Here is a 17,545-nt window from a genome sequence, read left to right on the forward strand (position 1 = left end):
TAATCAACATAACGTTTTGCAAATACCCCCCCGAAGTTTTGCATTTATGTGCAAAATGCCCCCCGAACTTGAAATTTTTTATATTTTTCTTCTTCTTCTTCTTCTTCTTATCCTTGATACAAAAACACTTCCACAAAGCAATAAGCCTATAGACATCCTAAACAGACAAATCTATATTGATAATGTAAAAACCAGCAGGACGATGAGAGACCAAGTCATGCTAACAATATCAACACTTACAACAACATTATTTAAATTCTTGAAAACAAAACAACATAAGATAGTGAACATGGACCCGTTTTCAGGGGGTCTATCAGCAGTATCAGCAGCATTATGAGGTCTATCAGCAGCCGCATGATGCGTATCAGTTTCAAGAGCCTCAACCTCACCAGTACCAGTTTGTTATTGAGGAGCCTGCTGTTGAGGAGCCACATGTTATTGAGAAGCCTCAGCAGAATGATGAGCCTGAGCAGCCTGAGCAGCCTGAGCCTCGTTTTCAGGGGGTGCCGAGGGTGGTGTACGAGGCCGGCCCGGACGGCTATGCAGGGGGGCTTTCTGATCTCACGCTTTTACCTAACTTTGGTGGACATGTCGCATGCAGGATATGGGTTGATGCCGATGTAAGTATAATTTAATGTTTATTTTACTTCTTTTTTGTTTTGAAATTCAATTAAAATAATTAATGTTGTTGTTAAATGTCTATGCTATTCTTACTCAGTGTTTATTTTACTTCTTTTACTATTTATACAACTTATTCTAATTATTCTTTTACTTATTTAATGTTAGAATTAACATTTATGTTGGTATATATTTAATGTTTGTTTTACTTATTATTTATTTAACGGTGTTGTTTGTTGTGTTTTGTTTTTGTATTTCAGTTTCGAAGAAAACATAGGGTGAAAGGTATCTCGCACGGGAAGAAGCTGAGCATTAAAAATTTGGCATTGCCTATGCGGGGGGAACAAAATGAGTGGTTTTGGGATGAAGTGAATATGTCTGGTCTGACTCCCCTCCTGACTAGTGGGTACGAGAACATACCTCACGGGTTCGTTTGTGCGATTAGAGAGAGATGGCATGAGGAGACCAGCAGCTTCCATCTACCAGTTGGAGAGATGACCATCACACTAGATGATGTGGCGTGTCTCCTAGGCATCCCCATCACTGGGAGACTCCTTCCTAATAGAGAGTTAATCCGTGAGGAGGGGCTAGAGATGATGCAGGCGGACCTACTGTTTACAGAGGAGGATGCCGCTAAGGAGCTGACAAAATAGGGTGGTTCTCACATCAGTTTTGGTGTATTGAAGAGGCGATACGAGGAGCTCTTGAATAGGTGTAATCAGCTTCTTGAGATTGACACAGTTGAGGAGCAGAACGAGCGAGCTGTAGTTAGGTTGGCATGCGTTAAGGCGTTTCTGTTGCTCTTGCTTAGCTGGACCATTTTTTCTGCCAAGAACAGCAAAAATATTAATCTTCTTTGGCTGCTTACGCTGCAAGATATGGACGAGTTGGACAGCTGGTCATGGGGTGGGATGGGACTTGCTTTCCTATATGAGCAGTTATCTCTTACCTCCGACTCATCTGTGGCCTCCATTGGTGGTTACATGACATTGCTTGTGGTAATATTTGTTTTTCTTCTTTTTTACTTATTGGATCGTAAATGTTTAGTTGTTTGTATAATTCTTGCGGTGATATAAATATTTGTTTCTTTGTGTTTGCAGGGATGGACTTTGGCGCACTTCTCGAACATCATTCCGAGGATTGATGATGATGCCTACGACCCTACTGTTTCCCCGCTTGTGAGTCAATGCAAACCTCCCAGGGGCTTTACTGATCCTCGTCACTACAGAGCTGCCATCGATTCGATGGACCTTTCTCATGTCACCTGGATGTCGTACGAGAGATGACGACACATCACGCCCTTTCAGGATATATGCTGGTACTCAGGATGGATCATGGGCGGCAGAGACAGGATGGTCCGTCACTTTCCAGAGCGGGTTCTTAGGCAGTACGAGTATGTCCAGAGAATTCCCAGGCCTCCTACAGACATTGAGCTTCTTGCGGCGGATGATGTGGCCCAGGCCTTCATTGAGTTTGCTCTACATGTCCTCAGCCATCAGCAGAGGGGTCATCCGGTTCCGGATAACCAGCCGTGGGCTCATACTAAGGGGTACATGAAATGGTTCATTAGAGTATCACATCCTATTGTGCACCCCCCCTGCGGCCATTCCTGACTACGCAGCTGATGCCCCTCCTCGTCCTGTCCCTCCTTACGAGGAGGTTCTTGTTGAGCAGCAGTGGGCCAGACATCCTCCCGACCCATATCAGATCATCGGCAACATCAGAGCTATAGTGGACAGTGCCATTGGGCATCCAGATGTGTTTGGTAATCCAGAGGTTCTTCGCATCATGCAGGGCATACAGTCTGAGTGGAGCATGCTGGAGCAGATGCCGGCTCCGCGGAGGAGGAGTAGGTGTCCACGGGATGGACCAGCATGACTTGTGCTTCTTTTTATGACTTGTGTAGTTTTTTTTTTTGACATTTTGAAGGATTTGGTTATAATCCTATTACATTTGTGCTTTTTGGCGCTTTTATGACATTATGCGTTATTTTATTTCGTTGTTTTATTATGTTATTTTTCGTCATATAAATATGATTTAATGCTTGATGAATGAATGCTTGAATGAATGATGAAAAATGTATGTTTGAATGAATGTATGAAAGAAGGATTGAAAAAAAAATAGGGAAAATAGAGGTTTCTGCCTCTTCTTGTTGTATGCACAGAATGTGCGTGAGTTAACTCACGCATGTTCTAATGGCTGCGTATGTTAACTCGCACATGTACTAATGCATGGCTATTGGATGCGCATGTTAACTCACGCAGTGTTTTACACTTGCGTAGCGTATGTTAACTAACGCATAGTTTTACACTTGCGTTAGTTAACTTGCGCAAGGGTAAAAAAGGAAACGCTGCAGGGTGCGAGTGATTTGTGTTGGGTGGAGAGCAAAATTCAATGACTATTTGATACCCTTAATGTAAAGTAGGCCTGGAAGTAGGCTTTCAGGCCAGTCCAGACTTTTAAATAGGCCAGACCAGACCAAGAAAAACGGCCTATGATAGGCCATAGGCTTGTAAAAAATTTCGTAGGCCAGACTCAAGCCTATCAAAGCCTGGCCTATTCCCACCCATATTTGTGTGTATTTAATTTGGAGAAATGATATTTTGACAATCACTTTTTGACAACTTTTGGACAACTTTCTCTCTCATATTCACATGATGTTGTTATTCTCTCTCTTCCTTTTTCTCTCTCCATTGTTTTTGACCAATAAGAAGTGAGAAAAACAAGGTTGTCAACAAAGTTGTCATCAAATGGATGTCAAAATATCATTACTCTTTAATTTGGGATTAGTGAATTTTTGGCCTAGAAGGTATTTTAGTCATTTTGAAGGCTTAGGGTATTTTAGTCTTTTGGCCAGTAAGGGTAAAATAGTTATTTCACTAAGTTACTAGTGAGTTGAGATAATTATTTAGAGATGATAATTATTCGATGTTTTAGAGATATGTTTTAGAAATGATAAATTTTTTATTTTCAACTTCTTACCAAGTGTGTTACCATTTCACTTGCTTAAAATATGTTAAATTTCTTTCCTCACAGCCAAGAAAGAATGATGTCTACCTTAAAAATGTAAATTTACTGCAGACGCATCTTCAGCTAGCCCATGAAAATCTCTATTATAGAGCAGAACTAACCACACAATCACATCAATCTTTTTGCACATTTTTCCTTCGAGATGACTTCATGCTGTCATTGGACGAAGACAATAAATTTCAAATTCAAACCCAAAAAAGTGAAATAATCCATAATTTCCATTGCCATAATTTCTGTCTAGTCGACTTATTCACAGTGGTACAACCAATCATGACTACTTTTACCTTAAACACCTGGTACAAGTACATGTAGAGGTAACGAAATAAGTCTAAACAATCACAGTTACACACCAACACTGCGTTTAGTTTTGAACTTTAGGATTTTAGGAACGAGTGTTGCCGAACATATTTTAAATTAAAAATAATTATATTTTAAAAAAGTTAATCATTTCATTTATAATATATTAGATATACATATTTTTATAAAAATTTATTATTTATGGTCTTTAAAGAGTGTCCTGATAACATTCATCAACATTTTTTCTTGTGAGCTTAACTCAGTTGATATGGATAATTCATAAAATATGCAAGGTCCGGGTTAGAACCTCGGCCACCAAAAAAAAAAAAAAATCATCAACATTTCTCTTTTAGAAAAACCATATACTAACAAGTGTCTAGAAGTCATATCTTAAAAAAAAAAAAAATTAAAAGGTAGAAGTATTGAGTACATCACTTATACAAGATTTTTTTTTTTTTTTTGGTTCAATAGCCTAGTGGCTAGATCACACACTTCTGCAAACATTGTCCCTGGTAGTTACCAACTGAGCTACACTTACGGGACAAAGAATTTTTTTTTTTACATAAAAACAAATCATATTTTACAAAAAACTAGCTCGAGATGTTTTTTTTATATGGTGTTGGTTTTGTGTGTTAAAATAACACTCCTCGAAATATTGCGGTCGGTTTTAGAACGTGTTTATGGCTTTTATGCGCGTTCGTGATTGAGGTTGGTAATTTCCTTCAAGGAAAAAAATCTCCAATTTCTGGTTAAGGTTAAACATTCATGAAGGTATGACCTTTGGTTGCTTCAAGCTATGCAATAGAGATGAGAGCTGTGAAGCCCGGATACGAGATACAATACGGATACGATACTGCACCGATACGCTGATACGGAAAAATTTCAAAAATCAAGATACAATACGGCTGGGATACGTTAATAAAAAAAATTATATAATTAACTGTAAAATATAATTATAACCATTTTTTTAATATGCAAATATATTAGCAAACACAAGAAACCAGGCTCGTAGCACATTAACATAAATATAAATAACTAGTCTAAATACCCGGCGTTGCCCGGGTTAATTATTATAAGCAAATTTTTGTGTTCGGGCAAACATAAATATATTAGGTTGAAATAATTTAAATTCATAAATAAAATTCATTAAACAACACAACATATTAATGGTTAAAATCCTTTAACCAACAAATATCGACTTTAGTTTCGCACCTAAATAAGCTATCAATAATTGGCTTATAGTGGTAGAAAATAATATTCATAGTCTGCATCATAAATAAAATAATATGTCAAAAGGTATAATACTTTGCCATAAAATAAAATTTTAAAGACGTATGAAAATAAAGAAGTATGAGAATATTTGGTTTCAAGTTATTGGACTTCAGGAATATTAACATTAATTATTGTAAAAAAAAAGTCTACAGAAACAATAGATATATACAAACGATGACAAAACATGATAGGAATGAAAAGCGAGCAGAAATATTAGGGATTACTGCATTTTAAAGGGAATTTGTTAGGTTAAATTGATGCACTGCATTTTAGATGGAATTTGTTAGGTTAAATTGCTGCTAACCTAATACAGCATTTTAGAGGGAAATTATTAGGTTAAATTGCTGCAGACCTAATAAAATTAAAAAAAAAAACGCAAGAGGATATGAATGAAATTGGTGCGATGCATTTTTTTAGATGGAATTTGTTAAGTTAAATAATTGCAAACCTAATAAAGCAAATGAGCGGGAAAAAATTAGGTAAAATTGTTGCAGGCCTAACAAAATTAATAAGTAAGGAAAAATTAGGTTAAATTGCTACAGACGTAACAAAATTAATAAATAAGGATAAGTGTAGGAAAAAAAAAGGCAAGAGGATAGAATGAAATTGGTGCGATGCATTTTTTTAGATGGAATTTGTTAGGTTAAATAATTGCAAACCTAATAAAGCAAATGAGCGGGAAAAAATTAGGTTAAATTGCTACAGACGTAACAAAATTAATAAATAAGGATATTGACGATTAAGAGAGTGGTCATTAATCAATTACATACGCAATATATACCAAAGTCGTCCGATACCAAGACTTCGACGGTGTCCAAAGTGGACGGCGACCACTTTGGAAGAAAAAGTTGAAACCCTAATTTCTTAGAAAGGGAAAGATGCAATTGTTTGTGTGGTGTGGTGTGGGTCGTACTGGCAGCAAAGAAAGATAAAGGAAATGTATATATATTATAGTAATATAATGTTTTTATTCTTATTTTTTTTTAAAAAAAATAAATCAAAATAATATAAAAAAACACAAGTATCCGTGTGTATCGGGACGCATCGGAAAATATCGGATAATTAATTTTTAAAAAAATAAAATTTAATATTTGGATACTCTCCGGATACGTATCGGGAAGTATCGGGCAGGTATCGGTGCAGGATACACAGGAGATACGGTACGTCATCCAATTTGAAGTATCAGAGCTTCACAGGATGAGAGACATGGGCATTGACAACGTCACTTTTAAACTCAATTCAAAATAATTAGTGGTGAGACATCTAGTAAACCCTTATACTTTATACCTTAGAAATACATTTTGTTAAAGACATCTAGGCCTCCAAAACAAATTAGCATGTATTATTGAACTGACATAATTTTTCCCGCGTCTTTTATCTTATTTATTTGTAACACTTTAATCTCTATAAATCTTTTGCTTTTGACATGTTCAAATCCTTTATTTTTGTGGTTGTCCTTTATCTTTATCTTTTGACACGTTCAAATCCTTTATACCTAAAAATGTATACAAGTTAGTCATTTTTTTCAATTTTTTATTAAAACAGTGTTGAGGTGGCTTGTTACAAATTATTATTAGTAGTAATACTTTTATTTTTAAATAATTTTTTATTAAAAAACCTGAAAAAAATTATCTTCATCTTCATATGTTCATCACATTCATCATCATCTTTAAACCCATAAAACTTCATTATCAAATCAACATCCTAAATTTTCAAATTTGTAGTGATTTTAGATTAAAATCCATGATCTATCGTAAAAAAGAAACTCAACTAAGAGAGAAGAAGTTTAGAACACATCAAAATCTCCCAACTGTTGGTTATTCAACGTTTGCAACACATATCAGAATCTCAATTTTAATTTCATCAATTTCTGAGTTTAAGATGATGATTAAAATAGAAGAAAATTTGTAGGTTTGGTGTTTTCTGGGATCTAATTTGAGCCAGGAAGATTTAGGTTTAAGATGATGATGAAGATTTTAGATGATGAACATATGAAGATAGCTTGATTTCGTTTTTTTTTTTAAAAGAATATTTGAAAAATCAAATTATTATTAATAATCCTACGTTGCAAGCCATCTCAACGATTTTTCTAATAAAAATTAAAAGAACTAACTTGTACACGTTTTAAGAAATAATTTTTTTTTAATAGAACAAAAAAAGGACTCAAGTGTTATAACTTAGACAAAAAAACCATTTAATTTGAAATTTTTTGCCTAATTAATACAAGTAAGTTGATATTTTGTATAATGTCCATGTAGCTTAATTGGTTAGTTGATTGAAGTGTGGTTTCCCGTTTGCAATACACTAAAGCACGTTTGCACATTTTTCGATGAATTTTTACCGTGATTTCTAGAAGCTCAAAATACCAGCTTTTATTTTAACATGGTTTTTTTTACCGTGATTTCTATCAAACTCTGTTTTATAAACGTTGTACCAAACAAACACATAGTCTTCTTTTTTTGAACTCTCAGGTGGGAGACAAGATGATTCATTGGTTTAACCCCTTTATTCATGTGGAAAAGTAACTTAGATAATGTGTTGTTAAGCCAAGAGGTTAGCATTAGTCGATAATTAATCAAATTTATACCAGTACTCCAATAAACAGATTCTCTTCATTTAAACTCTTCATTTCTTTTATTTAGATATAAAGACACAAAAAATCTTGAAAATAATTAATGATGGTGAGACTTATTTAATAATAGGACCCCTAACTTATTTTTGTGTCTATCTCTTTTTTAATGACAATCTTCATTTATTTTTATAAATGGAGAGGATCTCAACTCGTTATTTATTAGAATAGTAAAGTAGTAAAGATTCCTAAAAAAAAGTAGGCTATGAAGACCTTCAATGATACTCCTTAATTTTGAACTCCTTAATTTTGAACTGAGTAAAAACTTACACTTTGTTTGGTTGTGAAGAGAAGTTGTGAAGAGAGAAATAGGTGAGAGAGTAAGAGAAGAGAGAAATAAGTGAGAAATAGAGTAGATTTGATGGATTGTTTGTTAGAAGAGAAAGATATAAGAAATAGAGAAGAAAGAAGTGTTGATTACTTATGAAAGTACTAAAATGCCCCAAATTAAAAATCATTTTTTTATAACACCAAATTAAAAATCCTTCAATCAACATATACTAATTTATTTATGCATGTGAATTTATTTATTAAACTACAAACTAATAATTTTTTTAATTTGATTAGATTAATTATTTTTAGTTTTTTGACAAGGTTTAAATAATTTAGTTTTGGTAAAAAAAAATAGTTAACTAAATCAATTCATAAATCCATTTCCATTGATGGTCTATGTACTACCTGCGGACCAGTAATTTTGAAATCCTTCATGCACAGTGCCGAAAGATTAGAGAACCATTTATATTTGTAGGGGATCTAAGAAATAAGATATAATATTTCACTCCAAGGGTAAAAAAGGAACAAACAAGATTAAAAACCTTCTCTCCCCACTTTCTTCGCTATTATGAGGAGAAATGACAAAGTGGTGGGTCCCACTATTTTTTAATCTCTCTTCCCTATTTCTCTTCATTCCAAACAAGAGAAAGTTGCTCTCTCTTCTCTGTTTCTCTCTTCTCTCTTTCTCTCTTCCTTATTTATCTTCAACCAAACAGACTGTTAGTAAATAATTCGAGCCTTTTAAACTCTTACAAATTGGATATACAAAAGTGAGGTGAATCATGTAAGCAGATTATGGGACAGAGAGAATCAGATATGGCTACATCCCCAAAAAAGTTGTAGAGACTCAGAAAGGAAACATGACGTATATATTGATGCTCCTCCTATCTTATTTGACATTCCAAATCAAATCATAATAATATAAAATCATATCCTTTCTACTTTTTATAGTTCTTTATTAACTTTTGATATCATATTTTTTAAGATAGATTTTGCATATGGCAGCACCTGCAACCAGGTGATTTTCGACAACCTATAAGACGGCTCTGTCACATAGGTACACAGAGGTAGCAGTGAAAACGTACAGATAATGCTTCCTCATTAGTGTCTTTAATCATTAATTTCTTCCCAAATGGCTGCATCACCCATCATTCTAATTTCTAATTTCTAATTGTTAAATCCTTATATCACACCACTATAAATATATGTGTCTTCTTCTTCACAACATGCATATTAAATTAACCTAGCTACGTATCTCCAATATTTATAATGGCTTCAAAGTTCATCTTTTCTTCTGTCTTTTTACTTGTTCTTTTCTGCTTGCTTTTTATCAAGGAGACTTCTGGTTTGTCATTAATCTTCTTTTTTTCTTTGTTAATTTCTTCTATTCATAAAAAAATTATATGTTTCTTTTTGTTTGTTAATTTATTCATGTTCTTGTTAAAGTATAAATTATAAACATTCATTCTATATATAATACATAATTTATTTATTTTACTTGTAGGTTGCAATACTGCATATGCATGCTCTTATGCTAATGGAGAAAGTCTCAAAATGTTGCAAAACAGGAAGGTTTGTCACATTATTTTAGGCTTATAGCATACATATGTATACCCATTTTTTTCTTTCAAAATAAAATATTTATTTTTATTATATATTGTACATTTTTTAACTCTATGCTTGTGCAGATGTTGTCTGGCGTGAAGGTTAGTTTGGAAGAATCTTCAACAAAGATCAAGTATGGTGAAAAGGCAGTGGTTGGAGAGTTGAGAAAGGTTCCTACAGGTCCAGATCCACTACATCATCATAACATTGGCAACCCCATTAAGCCTGAAACCCCTTAAACTCATTGAAGAAAAACTAGTTTCTATGTTTTGGTCTAGTGTTTGTTACATGTACTCATGCATGTGAAAATGCAAGTTTAATTGAAGTCTTAAGTAATTTTGTTGTTTTGTAATTTTGTGGAAGCATGTAGCTTTTTAATTTATGTTTATCTTGTGTTTACTAAGAAGTTTGTAAGCTCCTTCTGTACAATTTAATTTATCATCATCTATGTCTCTAGAGAAAGAGTACTAATTATTTTTGGCATCTTGTTTTAAATTAATTTACAGAGGTTCCATGATTTATTTTAATATAATAAATACTGTGGAAGCAATATAAGTATAATAAATTAATACTACCTCCGTTCTTTTTTAAGTGTCACCTTTTGACATTTTACACAAACCAAGACAATCAATAATTGTTACTACTTTTGATACAATAAGTTATACTTTTACTATAATGACCTTATTCATTTAATATCTCATTTCATATATTTCTCTCTCCGAAATAAATAACTAAGGATAATATTGGTAAAACAACATTTAATGTTGCATTGAACTTTGAAAGTGACAGTTAAAAAGAAACAAAAAATTTCTCCAAAAGAGACAAAAAAAAGTGAGGAAATTTTAATCAAAAAAGTGACTGTATCAATGTAGTTCATACATTAATGATATTTCATAATGATACTCAGGTTGTAAAATTTTAGTCAAATTTGTTCTTTTCCGTTGGTATTTAGAGTACTAGAAATAACGTTAAACTAGTATGAATTTGAAATTAAGTGAGTAATACCATGCATTTGATAGAGATTCAAATATTGAAACACATAATTGATTTATATTTTGCTATCTCATGAATACTTTTAGAATATTGCTAACGTAGAGAACTTAATTAGGCTGATTTAGAATATCCACAACAAGGGAAATTTAACTTCTTAAGCCTTTGTACCAAACAAATATCTCCATTGAAAAGAAAAAAAAAATGGTACCTATGGAGAAGAGGATGTTACTAAAGCTGTTAGTAAATGGTAGTAATGTGATTCATCTAATATTTTTTTTTTTTGAGGTAGGGAGTTAAAGAAACAAAGTTTTTATGAAGTATACCATTAATAAACTATAATAACTTATGTGTATACGTAAAAACTCATTGAAGTATCTTTGTGAGTTTAATTCAGTTGATAGAGATATTACATATTATATGTAGGGATTAGAGTTTAAACCACGGACACCCCACTTCTCCACATTTAAAATGTGTGAGCGTTAGCCACTAGGTTACTTGACAAAAAAATAAACTCAATGAAGTACTTAAAAAAGAGGTCAGAGGTTCTTAGCCCTACAATTTGAAGGAGTAAAAACAACAACCAAGTCTTACGAAGGTTCTTTTTTTCGCCAAGTGCGTTCGTTTATATGGAGACCTACAATTTGAAGGAGTAAACACAACAACTAAGTCTTACGGAGGTTCTTTTTCCACCAAATGCGTTCGTTTATATGGATCAAATTACGCCATAGGCCATAGCCATAATGTTCTATTATAAACCATATTTTGATTCAACTAAGTTTTAAATATTTTCTAATAGTTTCTCTAATATTTTTTTTAGGTTTTCATTTGCCTATTTTAATCTGATTATTTTCAGTCTGATTTACTTTCTTTACTACAAAATCTATAGATCTCTCTACATATTCAAACCACCTAAGCATATTTTTTACCATCTTTTCTACTGTAGATCTATCCCAACTCTTTTTCTAGTATCACCATTTTTAATTTTACCACACATCTAACACAACATTCTTATCAATGTTAAGCTTATTTCATTTTCATATTTAATCTTCACCATCCAACAATTTGAAGGAGTAACATGAATATTTATTTGTTCTCTCTATATTTTTTAGTTTCCAATTCTGTGTGTTTTTTCTGTAATTTGGTTACAGCTAATTAACGGATTGGACAGAAACAACGTTGACATGATGTGTTTTTAGCTTTTTTTCGCCTGGATACTACAAAAATATACTACTATTATATAATATATATACGCAGAAGATTTCCTTCAAGTCTTGTAATAAATAACTAACTTGAAGTTTCTATTCTCAAATGTGTTTGCTCATGCTGACGTTGGTTAGTATGGTACGAAAGCAATCAACTTTCGGGGTATAGTTTTAAAAACCGGACCGGTGATCGATTCGGTAAGGGTACTGGGTCACTGGTCGAACCGCATGACTGAATCGGATTGAATCGAATGGCTTGGTTATATGACTCGATTTATATAAAAAAATTCTTTATGTTAAATTAGACTAAACCGAATGACTTTAAGAGCCCGTTTGTTATAGCTTTTTTAAGAAAAAAATCGCTTATTTTAAAAAAATAATCACTTTTAAGAGTTTTGCATCCGTTTGTTACAGCTTTTTAAAAAAATCAGAATCTAAAAAAAATCTAAAAACAGCTTCAAATGAGCAGCTTCTCAAAAAATAGATTTTTTTTTAGAGGAGAGAGAAAATATTGTTTAAAAGATTGAGCTAATTTTGTAACAAAAAATCCCTTTTATATAGTTGTATCCAAACAAACTAGATTATTTGTTTAAAAAAAGTGATTTTTATTACGGTAAACAAACGCAAAATAGATTCTGATTTTTCATAAAATCTCTAAAATATAATCTCTAAATTATTTTATGTCAAAATCACTTTTATTTTAATCCATAACAAACGGGCCCTAAATCAATTTTTTTTTCATTTTTATGACATAAATAAAAACAACTTGATAGATGTCCCTTGAATTTAGTTGCATATATTTTAATAATAGTATTAAATAAGTGTATATTTGGAAAAATAAATAATGCATGTTGTAATTTAAAAAAAGGTTTACATTTAAGGACAAAAATAAAATCAAATAAAATCAAATAGGTGTTTATATAGAGACGAAGGAGTAATACATATTCAAATAAATATAATAAAAAAATGTTTATTAAAATATCTGAGATGACCGGCGATAATATTTAAATGATAAGAGTGTGCTTCGTTCCTTAAAAAAAAGAATGCTTGGTCCCTTTAAAAAAAAATTGTTCAGTAATTATATATAAATGATAAGAAGCAACTTTAAAACAAAGGATATGCATAGCGCAGTGGATAAATGAATATGAATGCATTGCAATCCAGGGGACGCGGGTTCAACACCCACACGGCCATTTTTTTGGAAAATAAATATAATTAATTTCTGCTTCACATCAAACCGGTCCGGTTTGTCAAAGCCGCCGGTTCACCGGTTTTTCCCGAGTTTGGCCGAGTCACGCCAGTTCAGTCCGATTTAATTACATGACCGATCCGTTTAGCAACTTGAACCGGTCATCCCACCGGTTCCCGGTCGGACAGGTTCAACCTGCCGGTCCGATTTTCAAAACTATGCTTGGGGGACGCAAGTTAATCATTTTCATTTCTCTATAGATTGCAACATTCCAAAAGCTAATTTGGCAACCATCTTCCAATGTCTTAAGTGCACTTTCTAAAAAAATTTAATTAATAAATTGTTTATTGAAAAAATGAAATAATTCAATTTTCAATACACTGGATTTATCAATATTTTTTTAAAAAAAAAACTTACTATTTAAGATTATCAAGGAGTACATTTAGATAACTTGTTGGCATTTCTCATTTGGCAAAATATTTTGTACCCAAGTCAACAAAGCTAGATACTCCCTCCGTTTCGGATTAACTGAGTCATTTACTAAAAAAAAGTGTCCCAAAATAACTGAGTCATTTCAATTTTCTATACTACTTTCATCATTCCAAATTCAATATATTCCACTTTTTCCCCTTTATAACTCTAATTAATACTACTTTCATCATTCTCAATTCAATATATTCCACTTTCCCCTTTATTTATACATTTTTCTTAATAAGTGTGAAATGAGCCAAGGGCTCAATTAATTCGGGACGGAGGGAGTATTTTTTAAGAATTTGAAATAGACAAATGATATTTGTATAATCATTTTAGGACGGCTTTCTCTTATATTATCATTCGGTTCTTATTTTCTCTACCTTTTTTTTCCTTACTATTGTTTTTGTCCAATAAAAAAAGAAAAACAAGATTGTCTCAAAAGTTGTATAAAATGGATGTACAAATATCATTACGTTTTGAAATATATGATGCATTTTGTATTTTGTGTACGTTAAACATTATCAAAAATGCTAAAGAGTGTTCTTAGGATGCTTGCTACAAAAATTTAAATAGAAATATTCTTTTGAGAAATGGTTAGAAAATGTACATTCAACTTTTCGAATGTTTAATTTGTCAAAAAAAAAAAACTTTTTGAATGTTTAAAAGATATTGCTTTTAATGTAAGGTTTCTATTTTTTTCTTTCTTAACGAGTGTCCTTGTTAGCAAGACCCAAATGTTATTCTATACCACTCATTGAGGTTCACTTTTAGGATGCACAAATGCATAATTTTTTTGCACAAGGGTAATTTAAGCCTTTGATTTTAGGCTAATTAAGTCTACGGTGGGCGAGTGAAGTAAGTCTCCCCTCATGAGTGAGTTATGTGAGCCGTCTGATGAGTTATGTTACGAAGTAAGTCTCCCTAATGGCTTCAGTAGCTCCTAATTTTTAAAAATCGTGTTTATTCCTTCGCCTTTTTGTCAAAAGGTGATTTTTCATTGACCTAGGTGTCTACTATATATAGGAGAACATTTACCAAAATTTCAGGGATAGTTGGCCGGCGATCCGGAGTCTTCATGTCGCGACGCAAGTTGAGATTAGAGTTAATACCTTGCATTTCCTTCGGATCCCACGGCGTGCAACTTATAGTACACGACACGAGTTGATGTGAGACGGACCGTGACTATTTTCCTTGAGATCTTGCGACGCACAGCTCATAACACGCATCACAGGTGAAGTCGAGGTTGGGTAATGTTATTTTTTTCACTCCTTGATCCATTTCTTCTCACCAAAACGTCTTTGACGACTATGCCCCAATAATCAATCATGATAAACTTGTAAAAAACATAGCACAGTCGCAAAGTTGTCTGGTTCAGGTCGATTTCCATGGTTTCAAGGTTATTTTCCTGTTTTTTTTTCCCTTTCACGACATTTTTATCGAATCATTTACAAAACTTGATTAAAATATAATCTAACTTGCTACTTTAACTCTAAACTAACACAAAGAAGTTCAAAACCTATATGATTTTCTGTCATATTCGTAAAAATGGTCATGTCAATTTTTTTAGTTAAAATGTGTCACGGTCAAAATGCACATGAGGGGCTACTAATTGCAAAAGAGGGTGAAAATGAGGGGGTAAAATCGCCCAATTAAAACTAAGAGGGTCAAAATTCAACAATTAAAAAAATTAGAGCAAAAAATGCAATTAAACCTAAATATAATTAGAGAGGCATATGTACACTAGTCATTATTTAGGATTTATATATGGATGTTAAACCTCATCATCAAAAATTACCCAAAAATGAGGATAGGGATAAAAATTCCAAAAAAGTTAAATTGATGGACCAAAAAATAGTTTTTAAAACAGGGGTTGTAAACTTCATTTATTGTTTTTAAAATAATGAGGGAACAAAAAGTGCATTTTAGCCTAATTTTTTTTGTTGTAAAAAAATGAATTTTTCAAACTATTATTTTTCACCATTTAATTTTTTGTGAGAGTTTGTTCCATGATAATAAAATATGGTTAATAAAAAATTAAAAATATTACATCAAAAAATATTTCAAAAATAATACTCACTCCTGTCTTAAATATAAGAGAATATTCTTTTTTCAGCTTCATAGAATAAATGATGTATTTAGTTCGTATTATAGTCTATATACATTAAGGGAAATGATAAAGAGTGTCCTTGGGGCATTGGTTAAGAGGATACAAATAGAAATATTGTGTTAGAAAATGGTGAAAAGTGATGAATCTAACTTTTTAAAAATCAAAATGTTGTTGAATATCCAATGCAAACATACTAAAAAATTAAATTAGTATGTTTAACTAAAAATGACCCTTGATATAATTTAACTTTTCACCATACATTAATTATTCAATAAACCTAAAAAATATTCTTCTCTTATATTTAGGACGGGAAGGAGTATCATTATAGAGTTAAATTAATTAAAATTTACTCATGTTTCAATTACAAAACATGATTTATTTATGAATATGAACATAAATACTTGAACAATCATGAATATGGCTTGAAGGAAACATAAATAGTTGAAGGAATCATCCTCAGTCCCCCGATTTATGGCATGATTTTAGTCCTAACAGAGTCAATGAGTCTATCGTCTAATGAGTTTGGACCTCAAGGAGCCATTCTCACCCCTCCGAGTTATGGTTTTTTTTCATCCTCAACGGAGTCAATGTCGCTATTGTGTATTGGGTCTGGACTTGAAGGAACCTTATTTAATCCTCTTATTTGTGATTTTTTTTCAACCAAAAAGGAGTGAACGACATTATTGTTTATTGGGTGTGCTTCTGGAGTAACCTTCCTCAACCCTTCGATTTGTGATTTGTGTTCATCCTCAACGGAGTCAATTTCGCTATTGTGTATTGGGTCTGGACTTGAAGGAACCTTCTCCAATCCTTTGATTTGTGATTTTTTTTCAACCCAAAGGGAGTCAATGACACTATTGTGCATTGGGTGTGCATATGGAGGAACCTTCCTCAACCCTCCGATTTGTGATTTGTTTTCATCCTCAATGGAGTCAACGTTGCTATCGTGTATTGGGTCTCGACTTGAAGGAACCTTCCGCAATCCTCCAATTTGTGGCTTTTCCCCATATTTGATTCTTGATGATGATGATCCTTGCTGACCAACCTTTAAAATATAACTTTCATATTTCAAATTAGACAGTTTTATTTTAAAATGTCGAATATACAAAAATATTTTTATGAGTCTTTAAAAAGAAAATAGTTTTAATGTCATCTTCCTTTGTAAGATTTGGAAGAACAAAAGTATGCCATTTCTTTGTACTAAATTAATTAATTAATTAAAATATAAACATTTTTTCAAAAATAAAAATTAATATGTAGACAAGCCTATAATAGGTGACAAACCTTCCATTTTCCTATCTTATTTAGACTTTCTCCATTAACATCAACGCATGCATACGCAGAACTGCAACCTGCAAGTAAACAAACATTTATTTATTATTAATGAAAAAAATGACTCAATAAACACATGTTCATTTCTTGTATTCAAGAAATATGAATTTGTTCCGACAAAAAAAATTGTTCATTTCTCCAAATTAACGTTTTCTAGTACCTGTGTTTATTTCTACAAAGATTTTGTTGTTACTAGCTACTTTCTATTTATAATATGAATGTTTTATTGTCCAAAAACTATATACTAACATGATGTAAGCAATGCTGTAAATAAACATGAATAAAACCTAGCAAAATATGCTGTAAATAAACATGAATAAAACCTAGCAAAATAAAAACCAAGTTTTTTTTTCTTTCGAAAAACTAAAATAGTGAGAAAAGGAGAATAGAAATAGAATATTGACAAACCAGAAGTCTCCCTTATAAAAAGCAAAGAAATAAGAACAAGTATAATGACAGAGGTAGGGATGAATTTTGACGCCATTGGAGTAGAAGGCAAATATTGGTGGTGAAGAAGACTAATG

General features: G+C 32.3%; 2 protein-coding genes across 2 annotated transcripts; both read left to right on the forward strand.

Moving 5' to 3' along the window:
* Positions 1-1,952: 1,952 nt before the first annotated feature.
* On the forward strand, positions 1,953-2,496 carry LOC146950263 (uncharacterized). Its single transcript, XM_085748618.1, has 2 exons — positions 1,953-2,124; positions 2,189-2,496. The coding sequence occupies exons 1-2, from the start codon at positions 1,953-1,955 to the stop codon at positions 2,494-2,496; spliced, it is 480 nt and encodes a 159-aa protein (XP_085604744.1).
* A 6,550-nt stretch (positions 2,497-9,046) lies between these two features.
* Positions 9,047-10,186, forward strand: LOC146950264 (uncharacterized). The gene is made up of 3 exons (XM_085741558.1): positions 9,047-9,464; positions 9,624-9,691; positions 9,808-10,186. Exons 1-3 carry the CDS (start codon positions 9,389-9,391, stop codon positions 9,961-9,963), a joined length of 300 nt encoding a protein of 99 aa, XP_085597684.1. The 5' UTR covers positions 9,047-9,388; the 3' UTR covers positions 9,964-10,186.
* Positions 10,187-17,545: the final 7,359 nt, after the last annotated feature.

The sequence above is a fragment of the Medicago sativa genome, chromosome 2 (genome assembly GCF_051527215.1).
Source record: "Medicago sativa cultivar Bolivia chromosome 2, Bolivia_mono, whole genome shotgun sequence".
Classification (NCBI taxonomy): domain Eukaryota; kingdom Viridiplantae; phylum Streptophyta; class Magnoliopsida; order Fabales; family Fabaceae; genus Medicago; species Medicago sativa.